The sequence below is a fragment of the Peromyscus eremicus genome, chromosome 9 (genome assembly GCF_949786415.1).
Source record: "Peromyscus eremicus chromosome 9, PerEre_H2_v1, whole genome shotgun sequence".
Taxonomy (NCBI): Eukaryota; Metazoa; Chordata; class Mammalia; order Rodentia; family Cricetidae; genus Peromyscus; species Peromyscus eremicus.
The window spans coordinates 91,609,446-91,630,767 of record NC_081425.1 but is presented as its reverse complement, the minus strand read 5'-3'; the positions used below and the strand labels follow the sequence as shown (position 1 = coordinate 91,630,767).

The 21,322-nt window shown below is 47.1% G+C and overlaps 1 protein-coding gene across 1 annotated transcript in view; it reads right to left on the bottom strand.

Annotated features, from left to right (window-relative positions):
• Arhgap22 (Rho GTPase activating protein 22) overlaps positions 1-21,322 on the bottom strand; it is a 141,043-nt gene that overhangs the window by 98,709 nt on the left and 21,012 nt on the right. Inside the window, exon 2 of the mRNA XM_059274124.1 lies at positions 15,339-15,538. Coding sequence (XP_059130107.1) covers positions 15,339-15,538 — 200 coding nt within the window. The remainder of the gene's footprint in view (positions 1-15,338; positions 15,539-21,322) is intronic.

The window sequence follows — 21,322 nt, the reverse complement described above, 5'->3', positions numbered from 1 at the left end:
AAGGCCCAGCAAGTTGTGTGCTTTTAAATTCAATAGCTTGGTGCACGCTCAAGCTCTCCTGTTCGTGCCACACAGCATGCGAATAGTCTCTTCTTCTCGCACAGCCACGAGGTATACTCTACCCTCCTGTCTGAGTGAGGACTTCTATCGCCATGATGAAACACCTTGACCAAAAGCAACCTGGGAAAGGATTTATTCCTCTTACACTTCCGCATCAGCCAATCACTGAAGGAAGTCAGGCCTGGGACTCCAGGCAGGAACCTGGAGTAAGAAACTGAAGCCGAGAGCCCATGGGAGAACACTGCTTACTGATTTGCTTATGGCTTGCTCAGCTTGCTTTCTTACAGAACTCAGGACCACTGCCCAGCGGTGCTACTATACCCACAGTGAGCTGGGCCCTCCCACATCAATCACTAATCATGGCTACACCTGGAAGACTTGCCTACAGGCCGGTTGGTCTTATGGAGGCATTTTCTCAGTTAAGGTTCCCACTTCCCAGATGTCCAGGTTTATGTTAGGCAGACAGAACCTGAGCAGCGCACTTCCTGTTAGCTACTCAGTGGCTGTCTTAGTTCTTAGGTTGACTGGTATGCGCAGTAGCTGGGTTCAAGTAACCCTTCCTTTATGATGGCCTCAAGCACAAAATTGAATTACAGCATGATATTTTAATTATTCTACCTATTGTCTATTGCCATTAACCTATGACAATGCTTCATTTATGAATCATGATTATTCTACTCTTTCCCTATTGCCATTAACCTATGACAATGCTTCATTTATAAATCATAATTATTCTTTTTCCCTATTGCTATTAACCTATGACAGTGCTTCATTTATAAATCAAACTATATTACAGATTTACACATATAGGAAATGCCTGGTGCATATGGGTTTTAGACTGTCCATAGTTTCAGGCACTCATGGGGGTCTTAGAATGTATCTTCAGTAGTAAAGGGGAACAGCTATACTGATTATTACTTTGCTCCTAGGGCTGGATATTGGGAAATAAAAAGGAATAGAAGGCTTGTCTACCTATTTGCAATATGCTATTGGGGACAAGAGCCAATGGACATTGTCTGGCTCTGATGGTCTGCAGGGCATGGCATGGGGTGTGGGCTCTGGGCTCCATCTTGTATGGTCAGGAGTGTCCCTGTATGTCTGACATTTTGGACTGGAAAATTGGGGAAAGTCAGCTAAGGGCCTTCCTGGCCTACTGCAGCGCTGATGTCCTGGGGTACATGGTACTGCTGGTAGCCATGCTACTGCATCATCAGTGGACAGGTTAGTTGGAGACACACAGGACAAACACAGCTCCTGTCCCTCACCAAATGCCCAGCCTGTGAATGGCCTAGAAGGGTAGTGTGAGGTCCTAGGAATGTGGAAGTGGCTCTACTTCCTTCTTGACTCATTGGAAAAGGTGGAAGCCATTTTTTTCCTGCCATGTCCTGGTGTTTCAAGTGGAGGTGCTGGGGGGACCTGGGCTAAGCCTAGTCCTTCCTGCCATCCATGGTGTGTGGTGGCAATGTCACGACTGAGGCAGCTGAGTTCAGAGACAACCAGCATCCTCAGGCATCAGCTCTGGGCTTCTCTGGAACTGAGAGGGTCTTTGCTGGCTCTCTACACCTTTGCAGGATTTTCTCTGATGTAGGACTCAGGTGGAGATCAGGATTAATTTCTGCTCCTGTACTCTACACTGCGTTCTGCAGGGCCAGCCTGCTGGGTTTGGAACCAGAGCTGGGAGCCCTTGGGGGTGCTGTCTTGCCTTTGTCCCCCACCTCAAGGCACCTATGGGACACAGTCTCTCAATAACTCATATGGATAGCACTAGACCGCAGGCCTGCCCTGCTATTTCACTGTTCTTACCACACGTTCTGTGTTGCAAAGCACTTCCCACCTCCCACCCTCCCACTCTACATTATGATGTGGCTGTGAAGTGTCCCCCACAAAAGGCTGAGGTGTTGAACCCTTGGTCTCCAGATGGTGGCATCATTTGGGAAGTGGTAGACAGTTAGGAGGTCTAGCTGAAACGAGCCGGTCACTTGGGGGGTGCCTAGGACGGTTATCCCTAATACTCATCCCTTCCCCTCTGTCCTTCCTACCTGCCATGCGGTGGTAGCCTCTGTCACACAATGCTGCTGTAGCCTTCACAACAGTCTCCCCCACCATGGGCCCTGAAGCAACAGCGCCAAGGACTGCAGATGGGACTCGTGAGTTGTGAACCAAATAAATCCTCCCTCTCTTCAGTTATTTACGTCTGATATTTTGTTACAGCGACCCAAAGGTGATCAATTCACTAAAATGAACACACCGCCCTGACGGCAATCCTGTTGGCTCATATGCGACACCCCACTGTTGTCCAGAGTCTAGATGGGCGGGGAACGTGTCTTAAGAAGTTTGGTTTTGCTCAGAATACACCTGAGGGACTCGGTTGAGTGGAAGGGCCCACCTGGAAGGGAGTGGGACCCTCCCTAGGCTGGAAGTGGTTCCATCCCACAGTGTCTCTGTAAAGTCCAGCAGCAATGCGGATGCCCTGGGGTGTGTGGTGCTGCTGAGAGAGACACTACCACACTATCAGTGGACAGACTATTTGGAGACACACAGTACAGGCACTTTTACACTGATCTGCCCAGCTGGATGAGCTGACTGCAGCCAAGAGCGCCTGCTGCCTCTTGCTGGGGCAGACGGAAGTCTTCTCTAACTTTTGCAAACACTGCACACTCTTTAAGAAACATACCTATTTTTCTTGTCAGCCTAGAGAAGGCATCAGCTTTACAGAAGCCTTCTCCAATCACCGAAATTATGCTGATAAGCAGTAGTTCAAGTGTTCTACCAATGCATTAAAGAGCTAGAATGGCTAAATACTGATACAAAGCCAGTCATGCTCAGCTAAACAATGAGTAAGGTATATTTCCCTGCTGCCCCAACGCCACTCAATTCATTTTTCTGCCCAGTAATTGACAAAGCCTGTGATTTACCAGGCAACCTTCCAGCTCTTACTGTAAATCAACTGGGTTCAACTTAAAGCCAAAGAATTGATCTATTGTAAGAGGCACCGGAAGCTCTGTGCTGAATCAAATTAGTAGATCAAGAGGAGGTCACTTCATCTTTATGAATGATCAGGGACACTGGAGGAAACACAGAAGTTGGGGGTTGGTTTTGTTTGAGATGGTCTTGTTATGTAGCCCAGGCTGGCCTTGACCTCCTAGTTCCCTGCTCCCACCCACTTCAGTCATCTGACCCCACTCGGAGCTCACAGAGTTTTAGAAGATAAAGTGGCGGAGTAGTGACAGGTTCCTTTTCCTAGAGGAGTAGCAGCATATTCCCACGTCATTATTGATTATAGTAATATAATTATTATAATTATAATAAATTCCCAGCTAGCGCCACTGTTGCCTCCAGAGCTTCAGGAAGGTGTAAGATAAATTATTTTCAAGACAGGGTTTCATTATGTTCTGTAGCCCTGGCTGTCCTGGAACGCACTCTGTAGACCAGGCTGGTCTCAAACTCACAGAAATCTGCCTGCCTCTGCCTCCTGAGTGCTGAGATTAAAGGTGTGCGCACCACCACACCTAGCTAAGACAAGTTTTTGGGAACTTCATTCATATTTTTTTCCTTGACGTGGTACAGGTAGGGGAAATCTGTTCTAATTAAACTGTTCAAAGTGAGCTGTTGTGGTTGCCAATTTGCATCTCATACAGCTTTTTTAATTTAACTTGCCTGACTAGAACTCAGATTTTGATGTGTAGCTGTCTTCCTGTTGTCTAGCAGGAAGTTATGGTTCCTAAATGGCTGCAAACATAGGAGATTCCCATAAAGAAAACGTGAGGGGCTGGAGAGATGGCTCAGAGGTTAAGAGCATAGGCTGCTCTTCCAGAGGTCCTGAGTTCAGTTCCCGGCAACCACAAGGTGACTCACAATCATCTAGAATGAGATCTGGTTCCCTCTTCTGGCATACAGGAATACATGCAGGCAGAACACTTTATACATGATAAATAAACAAATCTTAAAAAAGAAAAAAAAAAAGAAAACAGGAATTCTCAGATTTAGACCTAAATAACTCATACTTCTCTTTTTATAAAAGTCTAGCCGTTCTTCACAAAAGAGACATTTGAGGTTGTCTCCAACTTTCTCATTTTAAACAAGGAAATTGTTTCATTTTAAACAAGGAAAGACCCACAGTTAAATTTTTCTCTGCCATGCTAACAGATACCTATCAACAGCCAGTTAACTCAAGGTCATGTCCATGTGTCAGCCACTGCTGACGTCCTGAACAGCTGGAGGGCTGCTGTGGGGGCTTCTGTGCCTCTCTTTTAAGTACCACTGTGTTCCTTCTGAGCATACAAAGCCACTGGAATGTGCTGTGCCAGGGTCTGCGGTGGGATTGTCCTGGCGGGGAGCACCGACATTGTTAACTTACTTATCTGCTGTGGATGGAGACCGCAGGAGGGAAGAGGAAATCTGAGCCAGTCCACTGGCCAAATGTGACTTGTGGGAGCTGCCAGCTCCAAGGCCCCCTTGGTGTCCACTATCAACTAGGTCTCCTCTGAGGCTTTCATCAGGCCCAGCATGGAGCCCAGGGTTGAGATGCTATGCACAAGATGGCAGCTGAAGACCATAATGGTCACCAACAATTGGAATTCTGGGAAAGCACCTGCTCTGGACAGATCCAGAGCTCACCAGCTTCTCCTCTGATGTCAGTTTTGACTCATATAGGATGTGGCTTTGGAAAAACCACCCTGGTTTAGCTGAATCCAGGCCTTCATGCCTTGCATTCCTTTTGACTTTGAGAGCCCCAAAGGCCCTTAGAGATCACCTCTGTTTAACCTCTCCTCCAAGCCCCAGGGACCGGCGCTCACCTGCTCCAATAAGCCAGGCCATCGGAACAGAGTGGTCATGCAGAGCGGGTCTGCTCGGTGTTTCCTAGGAGGATGAATGCCTTACATAGTACTCTTTCCAAGATTTCCTGGCCCAGGCCATGCACTGAGTTGTTTTTCTGATCTGTGGGAGTTTGCACTTCTCATCTTCCTGGATCCCAGTTCTTTTTTTTTTTTTTTTTTTGGTTTTTTTCGAGACAGGGTTTCTCTGTGTAGCTTTGCGCCTTTCCTGGAACTCGCTTTGGAGACCAGGCTGGCCTCGAACTCACAGAGATCTGCCTGGCTCTGCCTCCCGAGTGCTGGGATTAAAGGCGTGCGCCACCACCGCCCGGCCCTGGATCCCAGTTCTTACCATACTGAAAATGCAGGGTTTGAGGAGACTATCTTTCTCCAGGCGGACCTTGTTTGACCATGGCCAAGCTCATCAGGGCTTCTGCTCCCTTGAAATAATTTGTGTGCATTTGTAATATGACTCAAGGTCCTCATTAGATTTTTTGCAAGTGTATCTCATTATTAGTTTCTACTGAGCTTTCAACTAATTAAAACCTGTAACTCTGCCTCACTTGACTTTTTAAAAATGTGTATGTGTATGCGAATATATACCGCATGTGAGTAAACACCTCAGAGGTCAGAAGAGGGTGTGTGATATTCTGTAGTTGGAGTTACAGACTGCTGTTAGCTGCTCAGTATGGGTGCTAGGAAGGAAGCTCCAGATCTGTGCTACAGCAGTGACGTTTCCTAACCACTAGCCATTTCGCCAGTCCCTGACCTTATTTTTTATTTATTTATTTATTTATTTATTTATTTATTTATTTATTTATTTATTTTTTTTCTTTTTTTGGTTTTTTTGAGACAGGGTTTCTCTGTGTAGCTTTGCGCCTTTCCTGGGACTTACTTGGTAGCCCAGGCTGGCCTCGAACTCACAGAGATCCGCCTGCCTCTGCCTCCCGAGTGCTGGGATTAAAGGCGTGCGCCACCACTGCCCGGCCTATTTATTTATTTTTAAGATAGAGTCCCACTAAGTAGCTCAGGCTGGCCTTGAACTCATAATCCTCCAACCTCAGTTTCCCAAGTGCTGGGATTATAGGAATGTGACCCCACTCTTGGCATGTATTTTTAACTTTTGTTTTTTTTTTTTTTTGGATTTTTTTCGAGACAGGGTTTCTCTGTGTAGCTTTGCGCCTTTCTTGGAATTCACTCTATAGCCCAGGCTGGCCTCGAACTCACAGAGATCCGCCTGCTTCTGCAATGCTGGGATTAAAGGTGTGCGCCACCGCCACCCGGCGTGTTTTTAACTTCTTAATGAGATCACTCCATTTTGTGGAGTTAAACAGCTGTTTTAAACCAAAGGTAGGACTTTCCTCTTTATCTTAACAATTTTCCATGAACCCAGACTGTCAATGCCAGCTGCAGAGATGTCCCTTACAGCTCTGCAAATTCATTCCCCATGCCTTCGGTTCCCAACAGCATCATAAACAGCATGTCACAGCAGTGACTGAAGGAGACGGTTCTAGAATCATACTATTTTCCTGGAGTTGTGGCCCCAGCACTTTCTTCCTTGTTCTATGTGACATCAGTTTTCTCATCTGGCTTGAAGTGGATCTGCACATTTTGCAGGTCTTGGAAAGTGGGCATAATCATTTCTAAACTGTTGCAGTTATTCACTGCTGTATCACAAAGCACCCTGAAATTTAGTGGCCTGAAAAGAGTGAATTATGATTCTGCAGCAGTGCCCAGGAAAGTTTTGCTCCACAGGGTGTGGTCTAGGGTCACTTACACAGCTGCACAGCAGGTAGCTGCCTGGGACAGAAGGTACCAGGCCTCACTCCTTTGTCAGGTCCCTGGGAGTTGTCTCCCTCCACACTGTCCCTATCCTGCTGTGATTTGCCCAGACATGTGCACAGCCTGACTTCTCAGGGGTGGGGACTGGAATGCATGCAGCATCACTTCTGGGTCATTCTAGTGGCCAACTAGTCAAAAGCCCAGTATGTGTTCAAGAGGAAGGGGGATGTCACCAACTTGCTGCAGGGAGCAGGGCATGTGACCAGGGAAGGGGAGAATGAAGGCGGTCAGCCTTGGAGAATACAGAGCATGGGGCTGGGAAAATCAGAGTAAGCAGACACAGCTCGGCGAGGGAGCGAGCCTGATGATCCACAGAATGTGAGGACGTGGCTTTCAGTGCTCTCCACCCAACTGAAAACATGACAGAGGCAAGGTCAGGGGCACCCGCCTGTCATGGACCCTCTCTGTTGGGTGACTTGCTAAAGCTTTGTTGAATGCAGTTCACTTAGGTAGGAAAGGATTTATTTGGACCTACAGAGGGATGGAGAGGCTACTACAGTGAGGGGACCAGGGTGCAGGGGTAGGAGCTGGAAGTGGGGTAGGCTATAAACCCTCAAAGCTGACTGCCAATGGCATACTTCCTCTAGCAAGGCTCTACCCTTTTCAAACAGGGGCACCAAGTGTTCAACACAAGAGCCTATGGGGGATATTTTTTATATAAAGATGTATTTTTATATGTGTGTGTGTGTGAGAGAGGGTGTGTGTGTGTGTGTGTGTGTGTGTGTGTGTGTGTGTGTGTGTGTGGAGAATGTATGCCAAATGTGTAAACACATATCCTCAGAGAGGCCAGAAGAAGGCATGGGATCCCTTGGAGCTGGAGTTACAGGCCGTTGTAAACCACTTGACCACTTGACTTGAGTGCTGGGAACCGAACTCAGATCCTCTGGAAGAGCAGCGAGCACTCTTAACTGTGGAACTATTTCTTCAGCATATTTCATTTAAATCACGACAAATGTCTTCTGTGGTTATGAGCTAGTGAGCTGTAAAGGCCAAGTTCAGAAAGCTACCTTTTTTTTTTTTCTCTAGATGTGGGACACCAGTAAAATGACTGACTGAAGTCCAGACACCAGGCATCCGTGGCAGTGTCCTGGTCACCTTTAACTGTTAAGGTAACACAGCCTAGTGTCATGAGAGGAGACTCCTGGTTGAGGAGTTGCCTAGATCAGACTGACCTGTAGGGATTGTCTTGATTGTCAGTTGATAGAGGAGGGCCCAGCCACTGTGGTCCTAGGCTGGTGGTCCTAAGCTTCATAAGGAAGCTAGCTGTGTATAAACTAGCTTCAAGCCAGGTAGCAAAGCGCATCCTCCCTGGCTCCTGCTGGATGCCTTTGACTGTGATGAGAGTTCCCTGCCAAGCACAGTTCTCATTGAAGTTGTTCTGGCTCTTAGATGCTATCAGGGCACCCATCAGCCTAAGCAAGACGTCAGGCCTCATGTCCCTCACCGGAAAGTGAGATGCTCCCTTTTCTGAGGTGAGGTGGGAGGGAGGGCCTCCCAAAGGCTTTGTTTGGGGTTGAAAAGCTTGGTCAACGATAGTCCCAGGGATGCTGGAGACCGATTACATGCTGGAAATTCCTTACGACTTTCAAGTTATGGGATTGAATGGCCTTCCCAACCCCCACATAAGGTTCCCAGTTTTGTAAATATTTCTTATTCCAATCGAATGATGTACTTAGTTTACTATACCTAATGCATAATTAATATTGCAAAATTAAGGTTTTTTTCCCCGGTGTCTTTTAAAATGAGTGTGTACCACAGAGACTGTGGCAGCACACACGAGACCTGCAGAGATTCAAGCCAGATGAGCTTCCAGCTCTGAGAGGGGGAAGTGGGCATCGGCTAGGAAGCCATTTGCAATTGATACTGCCAGGAAAGTCAATTTTCTCCCATGGAGTACCACTGGGTATACCAAGCACACTCCAGGGCAGGCTCCGCGTAGCTGGCGGACACAAAATGAACTCCTTGTTTGTTTGTTTGTGGGGGTTTTTGTTTCATTCTGGCATGTTTGGTTTTACTAGTTTCCCTAAAGCTTTCTGATTGTATTAACACTCGCTCCCACCACAGCCCCGTTTCCCATCTCTCTTGTCTTTCCTCTCTCCACCCCAGGCTTTTATGTTAAATTAAATCAAACTTTCCATCGATTTTTCTACCGCTTCTTACTGCTCAGCCTCCTGCCACTTATTATCCTGAAAAAGAGGAAAGAAAAGAAAACAGACAGAAAGGCAAAACAGAAACCCAGCCTGCTTGAAAGTGGCTTCTCAGTCTGCCTGTCCGGGACCCGCAGCTGCCTGAGGCACGAGGGTGTCCCTCAAACACCACAGCCTCCCACACTCTGCCCTGCCGTTTCCAATACCCACAAGCCCTTTGTCCAGAGCAGGGGTGCTCTCTGCCCTGTGCTTCCTGTCTGTACCCTCCAGCTCCTGCCAGCGCCGCTGAGAATGACTTCCCCAGTGACTGAGAGCCCCTCAACCATAGCGGATCCTCCACACGGGGACAGATGGAAGGCCCAGCTCTCCATTCTGGCACCCAGGTCAGGCCATATCCAACTTCTGGCCACTCGCTGCTGCTTCTGTTCTGCGCAAGACCAACCTCACCTTCCATCCTCTTGGCTCCTCCCTGAGGTGGCCTGCCGCACACATACTGTCCACGCCTACTTCTAAGCACCAGCAGTAGGTCAAAGCCTGCTCTTCAGAGGCCATGGGGGGACTCGGTGGTCCTTGGTAACCCTGGTGACACGTCTAGTCTCTCACCATCCCTTTCTAATTATCTGAGGAACGCTTTAGGCCTGTGGCTCTGTCCCATTCTTTTCTTTGTTTTCTCTATTGGTTAAGTTAAAAATCATTAAAGAGGTGGATGTGAGTGATTAAACTGCTGGGAGAAATCATCACACTAGACATAAATCTCAGTCGGCACTATCCTCGTAGCTCATTCCCAGGTCCATCCCAAGCCTTTCCAGTGGCTTTGGTCCGGCTAATTTGAATTCTCAAAATCCACATTAATTATTTCACCGACTTCGAAGAGCAAAGTTATTCAAGGAATAAAATAGTTCTCCACAACGCCGCAAGACAGCAATTCATTCCTCCCCACCCCTGACACTGTCGGAATCAGCACTCCACTGTCTCTTAAATGGGATTTCTTTCTTTCCCCAAATACCATGTTTATGCCACTGCATCTTGGCGTGAGTTTCAACTATTATCTGGAGGATTCCAAGCACAGCTGAGACCCGAAGCTGTGCTTCCAGCCTCCTCCCCCCTGCACCTCCCTAGTGCTCTCCCCCCCCCCCCCCGCCGCCGCCACCCCCCACCCCGTGTGCACTCCTGCACTGAGAGCTAGCTCATCTCAGTGTGTCTCTGAGGATGCAGCGGCCTCTGCGCTGTTTCCCTTCTCTCTCTCTCTCTCTCTCTCTCTCTCTCTCTCTCTCTCTCTCTCTCTCTCCCCTGCTAAGATGGGTTGTCTGCCACGCTTCTTCTGTTATCTTTCTCCTCTTCCAGGTGTCTCAAGTTAGAAGTCTCACTTCTGACTTCTCAGGGAAGGTTTTGTTCTCTGTCTCCTCCATGTTTAAAGTCTTTCTCGGAGGATGTAAAAGACAGTTCTCTGAGGTTCGGATGTGCTAGGGATTAAACTCAGGGCCTGGCACATGCTGGTCAGTGTTCTACCACTGAGCTACATCCCTTTGAAAAGGGGCTTCCAGCCTGGTAAAAAAAATTTTAAATATGAGTCTTCTTCCGCCTGACATTTTTTGTTTCTATTGCTGACACCTTCTCCTCCTTCTCCCAACCCTCCCCCTCCTCCTCCGCCTCCTCCCCCTCCTCCCTCTTTTTCCTGTTTCTCTCTGTGTTTCTTTTGCCATGGTGGCCTTTCCTGCTAAGAGGCTAAGGACTGGAAGTGTGATGTCTTCCACCTGGGCCACTGCCCTAGCAACCCCTGAAAGTTCTTCCCTTTCCTCTCTGGGCCAGGGAGGAGGCTGCTCCTAACTGAGGGGCCTGGAAGCTAAGTGTGAAGTGACTCCTGGGGAGTGGGAACTTAGTGCTCCCATTTAGAGCTGGGTCTTTAGTCAGGAGTGATGCTCTGTCCACTACCTTTTCCCAGGGACTAAACATGGAATCTTACAACCGAGTGCCGTTCTGGAGGGACCACGCGCTGACACCAGGTTTGTCACGGTATCTTAGCCCTACTAAGTGTGTGTGTGTGTGTGTGTGTGTGTGAGAGAGAGAGAGAGAGAGAGAGAGAGAGAGAGAGAGAGAGAGAGAGAGAGAGAGAGAGAGAGGGAGGGAGGGAGGGAGGGAGATATGCATGTGGACATGCTTGTGTATATGTGTATGTACTTGTGTACAGGTGTAGGAGTGTATACTCAGGTCAGAAGCTGAGGTCCAAGTCTCCTCCTCTATCACTTTTCACCTCATTTGTTTGAGACAGTCTCTCACTGAACCTGGAGCTGGCTCTCTGACTCAGCTAGACTGGCTGCCTAGCAAGCCCTGGGATCCACCCGCGGTTACAGAGGCGTGCCACTGCACTCTGCTTTCTACGTGGGTGCTGGGGACTGAACTCAGGTCCTCATGTTCCCGTCACAGTAGCTGACTGAGTTGCTGTCCCAATCCTCTGACAGCGTTTGAAGCTGACTCTCAAGCTAGGCTCTTGGTCTCTGCTCCTCTTGCTCTGTGTCTAGAACTGCCGGTCCCAGCCTGTTGGGACAGGTCTGTTCTGCAAGCCACGGGCTCTTGGGCAGCCCTCGGGCCTGCCTGGATCCAGGTCAGCCAAACACGTCAGCTGCTCTGGCCACTCTGCCCAGAGGCCATCTCCCTCCTCTTCTCTCTGACCATATTTGTAACTTTCTAGGGGGGTTAGGGAGTTGAAACAGCCACATTTGATTTTCTAAATCTGATGCCCTTACCTAGAAGGTTGGATTTTGCTTTACTTTTTACTAACGAGGAAGGAATTTTGAAGTGTGTGTTCCCATCTCAGATCCTGTTTTGGGGGACCCTGCTCAGTCTGCTTCCTTTTTGTTCCAAGTTACTGGTGTAGACTTCCTCCACTCTTTGCTTATTTTTTCTTCTCATTTTTAGGCCCAATCTTCCCGAACTTCCTGTCTCTTAAGAGGCAGACAAATCTCGTCTCTCTAGTGTTACCGCTTTTCGGTCTTATGTTCCGGAGACTATACTTGCATTTCTATCCTGGTCCATCTCTACTCAGTACCAAGAAACTCACAGGTAAAGGCCTGAGACAACTACAGTGAGTCTCCAAGTAGTGGAAATGCACAGAGCTGGTCACCGAAGCATGAGAGGGAGCTTTGTGCCACAAGAAAACATTTCGAGCGGACATTGGAACTCTACCCCAAAAAGAACAACAATAAAACCCTGGACTCCTCCGCTGGAAAAACTGCAGGGTCTGCCTGCTGGAAAGCCTCTGGAGCCTGTTTTGGGGAAGACTGAATGGATGAGGGCAGATGTCAGGCTCTGGAAGGCACCTCTGCCTGGCCTTTTATGTCTGAGCTCATGCAAGTCACCCGCCCCATCTCTGCAGTCTGCGGTTGGCCCTCCTGGCCCGAGACGGGCAGAGGAGAAGAGATAAAGGCTTTGAGAGGGAGCAAGGACATGAGCTATGACTGATGCTTATCCTGACTTCTGAGCTCTGGGCAACATCACAGGCAGCTGGATGTTCCCTGTCCTGACAATTACAACAGCTGGTGCAGGCTCTTGGCCGAGAGGGTACTGACTGCCTGGCCGTGCTGTCACTATGAACAGTGAGCAGGGCATATTTTATAGGAACCAGATACTGAGAATTAGTCTATTACATGTACTTCATGAAATTAAGTAGAGATCTGTGGGTTGATTGTGACAGCAGTTTGAGATCACACTGTAGAAGCTAAATGTCAAGTTGGACTAATAGTGGCCTTGAGATTAGGAGCCTGTACAGCAGGGCTGCTTCAGGAGTCAGAGTTGGTTATGGAACAGTGGTTAGGTCCCAGGACCCTGGAAGTGTCAACAGACCCAGAGAGTCTCAAGAGGAGCTTTGAGCAGAGCCTGGTGTCTGCTGGGGTATGCCGGTTCCTTTCACAGATGCGCCATTCTCCCTGGAGATGAAGGACGCAGTCTGACCTGGGGTGGGTATAAGGGCTACTGATGCATCCAGGCCAGTGACTGGGGGATGTGATTACCGCCATTAATTAGCTGCTCCCACTAGACGCTGTCAAGGTCTGGAAAAGGTAGCAGCAATGGGAAATTCTGGGATAGACATGCTCTAGAGCCATCTGATGGGAGATAGGGATGCCCGGTCTACCACAGGGCTTACAGCAAGAACATATGGGCACACTTAAAGAAGAGGGATCTTCACTAGTGAGGGACCTCAGGGTTGTCAATATGTAGCATCACTCAGCATCACAATGATGTCCCAGAAGGAAGCATTGCAGGCTGAGCAGAGCAGGGGGTGACAGCAGGATCCCAGAACATGACTGTGAAATTCTGGTCATTTTTGTCACTGATGTCAGAATGGCAGATCATGGACGGGTCAGTCAGGAAACACTATTGATGGGTCAACGAGGCCAAAAAAAAAAAAAAAAAAAAAAATAGTGCTCTGCGGGAGAGGGATCAGTGGGGCTGGAAGGGGGATGGGGAAAGCAGGCCTATGGACATATGGGTTCAGGTTTAAGCATTCAGTGAGCTAAGACCATCCCTTGGTTACAGAGCTGTTCTGCAATTTAATTGCAGCATCCTCCCTGTCATGTAGGTAATACTGTCCCATTTTGCAACTAAAACCTCAGTTGATGAAAAGAAAGTGACTGTCCCAAGTCATACAATTAACATGCTAGATGGAATCCAAATCCATTTCAGATCCACTTGACTGCAGAGTTCCCATCTGCCTTACTGAACTCAGGACATCGTTTTCCTTCTGTATAAAACTGAAGGACTGAATGAGATCAGGAATTCCCAGTTTGGACTGGAACCACCTTCTTCCTGTTAACTGTGGTTTGGTCCACCCTCGTGAGCTTTATCCTACACACTTTCCATTTGTGCTGTTACCTATGTGACCATCTTCCTAAAGCAGTTGTATTTATTTATATATTTCTCTTTATTATAAAATTTGTATGACAAGAGTTCACCATGGTAGCCATTGTTAAAGTATATAGTTCAATGAATTAAGCTCATTCACATTACTAGGCAACACTTTTTCATTGTGAGCACAAATATATTTTGGAAAGGCAAGGTAACATAACTACCACAGAATAGAAACCAGAATTACCCTCTGTGAATGGAGGTAACCATTGGAACACACACGAGGAGAAGCCACCGAGTCATTAACTTGTAGCTGGCTCCTTCCATCACCACAGGCTGTGAGATGAAGCCTGCCCCCAGCCCCATTTCTATTAAAGCAAGTGTTGGGGAGATGGAAAGGATACAAGCAAACCAAACCGACATGTCTAAATTCTCAGATGACCTAGCACAGGTGTGAAGGAGTCACTCTCTTACTTTGAACGTGACATCCTCCTGCACCCAGGTTCACATCTTAATTGCATGGGACATTTTGTCTTTCCCATGCTGTGGGAACCACTGAGACAAGCACATTCTCCTGTCTACCAAGGCTCTGTGACTTCTGACTTTGAATGAGGTGGTCTGAGTATCCTTTCCAACTTGGAGCATTGATAGTGAGTATGGCTTGGAACATGCTCTTTATCATCTCTTCCGTATTCTTTCCCCAAGAAATATAGTGGCTATCTCACACTGTCTGCAGGGATAGTTCCAGAACCCTCCATGAATGTCCAAGTCCCTGTGTACAATGATATATTTATTCACATGTAACCTTTCTATACCCTCCTATAAACTTGAAACCATCCCCAGGTTGCTTATAATACCTGGTACAATCTAAATGTAAGTAGTTATTATATAGTATTGTCTAGCCCTTAATACAAGAAAAGACAATTTGCCCATGTTCAGTGTGGATATAATTAGAAATATTATTGATCCATAGAGGTTCAAAGCATGGGTGCAGAGACCATGGTTGCAGAGTCCTGGCTTTACCTCTTACAAGGATTAGATTGCCACAATCCTGCAGGCCCAGCTGTCTTGGAAGGCTTTCTGCAGAGCACTGTTTTGGTGTCTATGTGGTCCAGCTGTGATGACTCCATGCCCGACAGATGAAGCTACTCGGTGCTCAGAGTGAGTAAACTTAGTCTGGTCTGGGTGGAAGGCCAGGCATTTTGAGCACCCGAATAGGGAGGTCCCCCGTAATACAAGGGAGACCCCCTATTTGAGGCAGAGACATCAGACATAGAGCTTCACAGGCATTCAGTTTTCAGTGTAAGGCTAGATTTGTCTGGAACCCATTTTTCTGGATCATGAGCATGAAATACGTGCACATGTCTTTGTGGGAAGCACTAGGAGCTGAGCAGAACACAGGAAGTGCTGTTTTTAAGCTAGGTGGGGATATACTCTGCCAATATTAAAAGGAAATGTTTTCATTTCAGAAGCTGGGAGTGTGTTTCAGAAAAACAAGCTGTGGTATGGGAACATGCACGGAGTTAAGACCCACACTTGGGTGCTGGCCTAGCTTGCACTCACACTCTGAACTTCGCCACCCTGGTGCCATCCCAGCACGACACCCAAGGGACACAGGACCGTCAGGCCTTACCTGGGGCTTGCTGTCATCTTTGTCTTTGTAGTAGAGGAGCTGATCCCCACGTAGCACGAACCATCTCTGCTGCCAGTTCTTCATGATGCTCCTCTGCTTCCTCAGCCAGCCGGCCTTGAGTACAGGGCCCAGCTTGTGGGGGGCCGGGGGCCTCCCTGGGCTCCGGTTCTGTTCCCCCATCACCAGGCTCTTGGAGCGAGCTGGAAGCCAAGAACACACAGTGAGTGTGGAGACTGAGGTCAGCCCTTAACACCACCCCCTCCACGCTCTGACACCCAGGCTACCCCCAGACCAAGGCCTGGGTCCCAGAATGGCAAGACAGTTGGATCCCCTTTCCCCTTGGATTTTCAGGGCATATGCCAGAGCACCCCAGAAGCAGCTGTGGTTTATGCACTTGTGAGGAGTTATATAGCCTTCCTTCATTAGTTTCTGCTCTGCCACTGGGATCCAAAATTCTCCACTTCTCTGGATTTATTCCTTATGGAAAAGCCTCATTCAGGGCCAGTAATTCCTTAACCTTCCACACCACTATCCTAATAGCTCAAACATTTTTTTCCCCTTTCTCTCCCATTCCGATCTTGGCTTTTGGCAGCTGGTGAAGTCCTGCTCAATCTTTAAGACTCAATGCAAAAGAGCCATCTCTTGGCCACTGGTACTGACCTTGCCAGCCTTGGCTCAGCCGTGTTTTGACTTAGTGAGGAATGCGGCTGTCCCTGTGCTCACCTCCTACACTAAGGGAGAATGGTGATCGCACACAACGAGTTTCTCCAGAGAGACTGACGAGAAATCTGAAGAGTGCTTGGGAACAGCACAGTCTAGTTCCTTCCCATCACACAGCCACCTCTGCCCGCCAGCAGCACCGGGCACAGAGCTGAACATGTGTTTGTATTTCAGATAGATCTGCATCCTGTTCCCATCTGGCTGCTGGGCCTGACCACTGTGCTGCTTGCTGAAGAATCAACACACACTTACCCCATCACAGTTTAAAGTCGCCAATCTGTCTGATTACAGATTTGCCTTTCCTGCATGTAATGTTTCTGCCAAATACCATCTGTGGACTCACAGAATGCCTTATCCACGGTCATGATAGTCACATAGTATTGCTTCTGACCAAGAAACTCAAGCAATGGCCAGAGAGGTGCGACAGTGGGCCCTCGATCATAGACTCCACTGGTCTTACCATGTTCCCACCATCCTGAAGCCGTTGGTCTGATAGAAAAATAAGTGCCAATTATGTGGCAGCAGCCTGGAGGGCTGGGACAGGGCTCTCCAGAAGGCAGTATATGCTTTGACTCAGCATCCAGTATATTGTACTGTTTCTCCCATCCCTGGATCCACAGGTCCAGGCATCGAGGGGTGGAAAAGGGAAGAGTTCCGCTCACTATCACCTCTACTGACCCACTAGGAAATTTTTGCTTCCTGTTCCTGTGACTTTAAGTTCTACTGGCCCAGAAGTTTTGGTTCCAGAAGAGGGAGCGCTCCTGCCAGGAGACACAACATTTCATTGAACTGGAAACTCAGATTTCCCCCTGGCCACTTTGAGATTTTGATGCCCTTAAGCCAACAGGCTAAGAAAGGAAGAACAGTGTTAGGAGGGGTGACTGATCTAGACTACCAAGCAGAAACTGGATTGTTTCTCCACAATGGCGGCAAGAAGGATTATATCTGGAGTGCAGGAGCTTCTTTAGGATGTCTCTTGGTGCTACCATGTCCTGTGATTAAAGTCGATGGGAAACTACAACAGCCTAATCCAGGCAGGATGACAAGGGGCACAGACCCTTCAGAAATGAAGGTATGGGTCACTGCTCCAGGGAAAGAGCCAAGACCTGCTGAGGTTCTTGCTAAGGGTGGAGGAAATACTGAATGGGTAGTAGAGGAAGGTAGTTATAAATACCAGCTAAAACCAGGTGACCAGCTGCAGAAACCAGCCAGGATTATAACTGAGTGTTTCTGTCATATTTTGTGAAGAATGTGTTTATACAGAAATTTGTCTTTCTTTGATTTCTCTATCATGTAATGTAACATCAATAGAGTATCAGTGGTTATCATATTTAAGTTTGTACAAAAAGAATGTCCCTCACCGGGCGCTGGTGACACTCGCCTTTAATCCCAGCACTCGGGAGGCAGAGGCAGGCGGATCTCAGTGAGTTTGAGGCCAGCCTGGTCTACAAAGTGAGTTCCTGGACAACCAGAACTGTTACACAGAGAAACCCTGTCTCGAAAATCAAATCAAAACAAAACAAAACAAAAACAAACAAACAAAAAAAGAATATCCCTCAAGGAACATTACCACCTATTCCAAATTTATAATGCATTTGAGGTTGTATGAGGGACAGTTATATCATGTCAAGCATAATTATGACCTATTTAAATATGTAATTTGTTTGCCACCGTATGTGTGATAGTTATATCATGAATAGGTATTATTATGACCTAGTTAATGTTCTCATTTGGAAATTAATCATGTCATAAGGAGATATGATTGTATGTCAGGTTGACAAGGGGTGGACTTGTAATGGCTATTCTTGGTTATCAACTTGACTTCATTTGGAATTAACTAAAACACAAATGGCTGGGGACACCTGTGAGGGATTTTTTCCTTACTTAAAATCATTTGAAGTGGGCAGACCCACTTCTCATCCAGGTCTTTGAGGTAGGAAGATAAACCTTTAATCCAGATCTTTTGAGGTGGGAGGATCCACCTTTAATCTGGACCACACCTTCCACTGTCAGTCTATATAAAGGGCATGAGAGAAGGAAGCTTGTTCTCTGCCTGCTTGCTCTCACTCTTGCGAACACGTCCATTCCTTCACTGGTATTAGAGCATATGCTTTTTGGGATTCTGGAGTATACTGGAGACCAGCTGAGACATCCAACCTCATGGACTGAACAACTACAAGATTCTTGGACCTTCTGCTGGTAGAAAGCCATTGTTGGACTAGCTGGACCACAGCCTGTAAGCCACTCAAATAAATCCCCTACGTGTGTGTGTGTACATAATCATATATACATAGATATGTAGATTCATTCTATAAGTTCTGTTCTACAGAATCCTGACTAACACAGAGGGGAAGTTGTGGCAGCAGGAGCATGAGGCAGTCCATTACACTGTACTCTCAGTAAGAAAGCAGAAATGATGAACTCTGATATTCAGCTCAGTTTTCATTTATGACCCAGGTGAGGACCACAGCCCATTGAATGGTGCCACCAAGATTAAAGGTGGATCTTCCCACTTCAGTTAACCCAATCTAGGAACTCCTTCATTGACATCAATGTGCCCTAGATCTCGTCAATTGGCAATTAATATTAACCATCAAAAGTCCACCCCTTGTCAATCTGACACCAAAAGATACTGTGCTAAAGCTATAATCTTCCACATAGGCTCATGGCTATCTCATAATGAGAAATGCATCCAGTCCAACTTCAAAAATCCCCATAAAATTTCAACAGTTCTAACACATCAAAGTGCAAGCACAGAGTATCTTCTGAGACTCAGGAAATGTCTTAACTGTGAGCCCTTATAACACCAAAACAAGTCACACACTTCCAACGCACAATGGCACAGAGTAAACATTCCCAGAAGGCGGCAATGAGGACACAGCAAGGAAAGAGTGGACCATAGCAAGACCAAAACACAGCAGGGCAAACATCAAATCCTGCAGCCCCATGTCCCTCACTGGGACTCTTAATGAATCATCTAGGTGCTAAACAGCATGGGAGGCCTTATACCTCAAGCTCTGCAACACCTCTCCTGGGCCAGCTCCAGTCTGTGCCTGCATTTTTCCTTGGAAGATCTCTTGTGGTCCTAGTATCTCCAAAATCCTGAGATCTCCATGTCAACATAGGCTTTGCCTTTACAGCTTCCCACAATAGACTCTCAGGGCCTCATTGCTGAAACTATGACCCCACCACACATTATCTGGCTTCAGCAGCCATCTGGAACCTTGACACAAGCTTCCATGACTCCCTCAGGTGGCATTCTCAGCTTAGGCTCTCTCCTCTGAAAGTAATTTGGGTTTTCAGAAGAAGAGCCTCTGATATATGGATTCTTATTTTTAGGGCACCTTTCATATTGTCCCAGTATAGAGATGTAGATTTTTTCTTTAATGGTGATAATCTCTTCCACAATTGTAGTTGCTTTTTCAGCTCCTGCCATGTCTACAACTTTACACTTTCTCCTTTTCCTGCCAAACAGAACATGTTTTGTATCTTTTCCCTTCACTCTTTGCTGTCTTTTGCTGTAAACCCAAAGAAGAGTAGTGAGTAGTAGTAACCATGATGCATCCTGGATGCTACCCTGTCTTGAAATTTCCTCTACCAAATCACAAATCAGTCCATTACTTTTGCATTCAGCATCACTGAGGTTCTCAGGATGTGGGAAGAATGCAGCCAGATTGTTTTCCAGAATATATCCTGAATGACTTCCAGCCTAGTTCCCAAAAGACCTTATTCTCCTCCAAAACACATTGTTTGTGTTTCTCTCAGCATTCTGACCTTCCCCTTGCTCACCAGAGTGACCCATTAAGCTCTTCTCACAGCATGTTAGGAATTTTCTAGATCCAACACCTAAAAACCACATGGTGAAGTTTATCACAGCAACAGCCCCACTCCTGGTACCAACTTTCTATATTACAGTCCCACTCCTGGTACCAAGTTTCTGTATTACAGCCTCACTCCTGATACCAAGTTTCTATATTAAAGCCCCACTCCTGGTACCAACTTTCTGTATTACAGTCCCACTCCTGGTACCAACTTTCTATATTACAGTCCAACTCCTGGTACCAACTTTCTGTATTACAGTCCCACTCCTGGTACCAACTTTCTATATTACAGTCCAACTCCTGGTACCAACTTTCTGTATTACAGCCCCACTCCTGGTACCAACTTTCTGTATTACAGCCCCACTCCTGGTACCAAGTTTCTATATTTGTTACTTTTCTTGTTGCTGTGACCAGGTTCTTGGCAAAAGCAACTTAAGGAAGGAAGAGTTTACTATGGCGCATAGTTTGAGTTTACAGTCAAAAGAATAAGACAACAGGAGTGTGAGGCAGCTGGTCATATAGCACCTGCACTCCGGGAGCAGAAAGAGGTGGATGCTGGTGTTTAGCTTACTTTTTCCTTTATGTCCAGGCTAAGACACTAGTCAGTAGAATGGTGCTGTTGACATTTAGAATGGGTCTTCCCACGTCAAAGAACCCAGTCTAGAAACTCCATCATGCCCAGAAATTTTTGTCTCCAAGGTGAGTCAAGAACTTGTCAAGTTGACAATTGATATTAGCTGTCATGCCATGGGGTCTAGTTGAAGAAATACAGACTTTGGGCAAAGACTTGGATTTATCTCTCTACCAGCACTGTAAACTCTTCCTCAATCTACAGGTCAGCAACTCCAGTCTGTATAGGTCTATGATACCTGCTGCAGAGTAAGCAGGAGGAGGAGAAACTGTTAGAGGAGGAGAAGAGATCACCAAGCCCTGGTAATGCTTGGCACATCAACTGGCCTAGTGACTGGTAACCATGGTGATGATGACCATGATAAAGGAACTAGTAGGATGACTGCCTCATGGATAATTTGATTCCTGAGTCTGAGCAGCCCAGCAGTGGGCCCACATAGCAGAAGAGGTCTGTGTATGGCTAATGGCACTCTAAGTGCCTTTACATACTGCTTCCTCAACATGGTGTGTGGCTGTATTACACCACACAGGTGTACTGGAACACCTCTTTCCCCATGACCACCAGTTCTGCAGATCATACTTTGAGGATTCACACTCCAGAACTTAGTAGGTGCAAAAGGACAGTATTAGCTCTCTTCTTCTAGAGGGCTAATCAAGTGGGACTCCCTGCTAGGGTTCTACTTCCTGTAGGAGACACCTAACTCATCACTTCTGACAGGGAGAGCCATATGCCTGAAGGTCTTAGTTTCTTAGGGCTCTTTCCTTGTCCACATGAGCCTCAATCCTCCCCCAAAGTCTCCCCAAGGCCCTGGA